The sequence below is a fragment of the Pinus tabuliformis genome, chromosome Q (assembly GCF_031772625.1).
Source record: "Pinus tabuliformis cultivar Carrire ecotype Pingquan chromosome Q, CPIR1, whole genome shotgun sequence".
In the NCBI taxonomy this organism is placed as follows: domain Eukaryota; kingdom Viridiplantae; phylum Streptophyta; class Pinopsida; order Pinales; family Pinaceae; genus Pinus; species Pinus tabuliformis.
The window spans coordinates 1,298,639,072-1,298,643,254 of NC_142296.1; the positions used below are offsets into that span (position 1 = coordinate 1,298,639,072).

General features: G+C 35.1%; 1 protein-coding gene across 1 annotated transcript; it reads right to left on the reverse strand.

The window, feature by feature from the left end:
- Positions 1-493: 493 nt before the first annotated feature.
- On the reverse strand, positions 494-2,385 carry LOC149224575 (uncharacterized). Its single transcript, XM_089386167.1, has one exon. The coding sequence runs from the start codon at positions 2,220-2,222 to the stop codon at positions 885-887; it is 1,338 nt and encodes a 445-aa protein (XP_089242293.1). The 5' UTR covers positions 2,223-2,385; the 3' UTR covers positions 494-884.
- Positions 2,386-4,183: the final 1,798 nt, after the last annotated feature.

A 4,183-nucleotide genomic window follows, 5' to 3' on the forward strand; every position in this document is an offset into this window, starting at 1 on the left:
AGACAACACCGTTAAGCAATATTCCTCAACCAAATAACCAAAAAAAAAATTGGGAGCAGCACCGTAATAAGAAGATCTCACAGTGCTTTATTCACAGCCCTCACAAATATGGTTCCTCTTGCTCTCAAATCTAAAGCCTCACTAGATCTCTTTCTCTAGCTCTAATACCATATTAGAAAAAACACAGAGAAGCACAAGAATGAAATCAAATCTCATTGATCAAATTGCTTGGACAACCAGTACATTATAGGCACACATAGACAATCTCTAGGACAATCTAGATCCAAATAATTCGGGTCACCAACTGACAACACAAACTATAAAAACACAACTCATGACAAATAGACTCAAACACTTACTAAGAGAACACAACTCATCAACTCTATCTGGACATATCATTTCTACATTATTCCAACACTTATATGATTCATTATCCATAAGCCACTAGACCTTGAAAAAAACAAATGCATTGTTATCCATAAGCCACTAGACCTTGAAAAAAACAAATGCATTACCTGGTTCAGATCTTCAAAAGCAAATACAAAAAAGGAGCCAGTCAATTACAGATGAGCCATGAAAATTTTCAAGGAATATCAAATATGATCAAACGGCCTGTGTTGTTAGTGTATACGAAACCTAAATTATGAAAACTAAATTCATAAATAAAGCCCATGATATGTATATCGGCCGGGTATCAAATAGTTCAACGACATTAACAAGCATAAGCCACCTCTGTGAAATGCCCAACAGTATGGCTTAGCAAAGGCATTAAACGTGACTTTGTGTATAGGGCTTTAGGTGTGATTAGAAGCTAATATAACAGAAGAAATATAAATGAGTGGCTCTACTGGAAAGTTTCGTAGAAAGCCAAGAAATCTGGTCTTTTAAGAATTATAATTATCATTTGCAGTTTCTAGGTCTTTTATGCACAACTTACATTCCTCTTGAAGCAACTCCAATCGTCCAGAAAAGGTTTTGAGCTCCTCAATCTGATGTTTGCGCCATTTTTGTTGCAATACCTTGGCTTCAGCTTCATTTAACCCTGGAAACTCCCTGACAGAACGCACGGTCTCCAACTCTTTCATTCTCCTGGATAAATTCGAGCATAGGCAGCTCCCAATTCCTATGTCACTTCCGAGGAACTGAACTTGGGCAGCGACAACAGCACGCTTAAACAAGCTATCAATCAATCCCTCCATCTTCGCCCCGGTATCATCCAACATAGCCCGTACATTATTCTTGACCTTGCTAACCAACGCCCTGGTCTCTGTCTGAATGAGATTAAACTCTTGATCATGGTTGCAAGCAACCCTAGATGGAGTTTTGTCTGCTGTTTCTCCATCGTTATCTTCTTCCTCTGCCTGCTGATGCGCTTCTTCTTCTTCAGGTGGATAATCGGTAACTTCACCATTTTGGCGCTGCAAGGGATGAGAAGGGCTCCTCAGTTCTCCGTTGATGTAGGCAGCTTCAGTTCTACTTTCATGGCGGCCCTTGTGGGGTTGCCTGGCATGAGACCGGCTTCGCAGTTCTCTGTTCTGTTCCATTTCGATGTCTTGGGCAGCGTCATTTTTTCTTTCATGGCGACCCCATATTTGCTTCCACACCTTATACAGGCCTGCCTCGTGAGGGCTCCTGTAACGAAATAATTCCTCTGTGATTTTTGAATCCCTTAGCTGGGACTCAATGGCCCAAAACCTGGACCTCATGCGCTTCATCTTTTCATAGACCTGGCCACGGGATTCAGATTGAAGGGTTTCTTTGGCTCGCTCGTAGAACGCGCGCATATTAACTTGGCCTCCTGCAGAGGACGCGAGGATCACATTGGCCAAGCTGATTTCATCCTCAGCAGACCATTTCTTGGGCGTGTCCTTGGCAAGCTCCAGTCCATTTGATCTGTGAGTCGCGTCCCCGAGGACCGAGGGCTCTTTCGGATATGTCTGGGCCAGCAGCTCTTCGATATCAATCTGCGATTTGTTTCCGCTGGGTCCTGTTTTTCTTGAATTCTTCTTCTTTTTACTCGCCGGCAGCTTGGTCTCCAACCTATCTCGACTCTGCTTGGGCCTTAAACCGTCTCTGGTCTTCTTCATGACTGAACCGCGGTGCGGAGTCTCGGGCTCCGAGTCAGAAGAAGCAGCAGAGAACTTGGTGGGCTGTGTGGAATTGGGTTTGGCATGGGATCTTGCATCGCCGTCGGAGGAGGAAGGAAGAGCAGAAGAGCTCATATTGCTGGTAGCGAAGCACTCGAAAATGATAACAGTTTTGAATTACAGCGGCCGGAGAATCGAAGTCTCGGTTAGAAAAGCGACGGGTGAATAAGGTGGCAGGGTACCGACCGGCGCTAGCGGCGTTTGAAAGCGTTCGGTTCCATTCGGAGGATCGTGGGATCATTAATGGCGTAAGTATTCAATGGACCAATAAACTTCATATAAGACTTTGGGTATAATTTCGAATTTGAAGATTAAATTATATATTATTCGTTGGTAAAAATATGATAATATAAAATATGATAAAATAAGATGCCGTAGAGGTTATGTTTTTTGTGGATTTAAATGTTATTTATTTTGATGCTATGTTTTTTGTGGATTTAAATGTTATTTATTTTTATGCATATTTAATCTAAGGGTGGTGGTTTCGTTTTGGTTGTTTTTTTTTTTATTTTTTTATTTTAAGCCATGTGGGGAGGTTATGTGTTTGTGTTGATTTTAAAATAGGTTGTATAGTTCGCTTTTAAATCTAAGTTTGGCAACAATGATGCTTCATCATGGTTATGTTCAAAAATAATATACAAATAAGGTAGATGATTGAATAAGTGACTTAACATCTCACCTAATCCAAGATTTTATGGACAATTAATTTTTTTTTTAAGCTTGACATGACTACATCTTTATCATGTCCAATATATTACCTTCATAGGGCTAGGGAATTGAACTATTGACTTCACATCAAGGAGTGTGTAACACATCACCAAATCACCGTCTATTCAAGACCCCATGGACTAAATTAAAATAATTAAAATATGAAATTGTTTTACATTTTATTTATTGATTTTAATTGGGATGGGTTAATTTCAATCATATATTTATGAAATGAAAATTGGTTTTATTATTTTACTTTACTTTAATATATTGATTGATTGTATATTCATTAATTGTAATTGTAATTTAATTAATTTTATTTATATGTAAATGAATTACACTTTTGATTAAAGTAAAATAAATTGTTCTATTGTTGATTTATTATAAGTTAGGTGGTGTGACATGCTTTGTTATATATCTTGCTTTGCTATATACCTTTTAACTCAATCAACATAGAATAAAAGCATATACCTTGCTTTGCTATATACCTTTTAACTCAATCAACATAGAATAAAATAATAAACTGTATAAAAATAAAATAAAATAAAAATAAAAATGAAGCAAGGTAATGACCCATATTTTTAACCATAATTATTATGCTTTAACCTTCACAATCAACAAAACTTCTTAATTCAATTGCATATGACTTATATATAATGTTGAAAATCATTTTGAATGATATTTTATTAAATTAATAAAATATATTTTTATATTATATTAATAAATTAAATTAAATTAATAAAATCTTATATTTTATTTTATTAAATATGGATTTGTTTTGAACTCTATCTATATGAGATCAAAGATATCTACATCGTTTATATGAGATCAAAGATATCTACATCGTTCATAAATGATTAAAATTTTTGGTGTATACATGAAAATGCATTTAAGATTAATATCAAATAATGGTTGATGTTCACCATACATTATTGATGTGATATTTCATTAATAACTTGCTCAAAGATTTGACCTTTTAAACTTGTCATGTGAATATTGGCCTCTTTTTGCTAGTTTTTGCTAGGACATTAGGCTACAAAAATAACAATTCACAACACTTTTAAATAAGAATGTATATTATTAAAAAATATATAATGGCATTACAATTTTTCTTACAGATAAGATAATAATGATGAATAGTGATTTATATAAATTCTATTTAAATTGCTACTATAGAAATGTACTATATTTAAAGTATTTCATAAATTATTCGTTTATTTATTTAACATAAAACACACTACTATTAATCTATTTGTTATATGGATGTTATAATATCTATATAATATGTTTTTACTTGAAATGTGTGGAGTGTTAAACACAATTCCACT

Excerpts from the sequence above, each read along its gene's own strand:
- LOC149224575 (XM_089386167.1), bottom strand. The coding sequence starts at position 2,222 with ATGAGCTCTTCTGCTCTTCCTTCCTCCTCCGACGGCGATGCAAGATCC.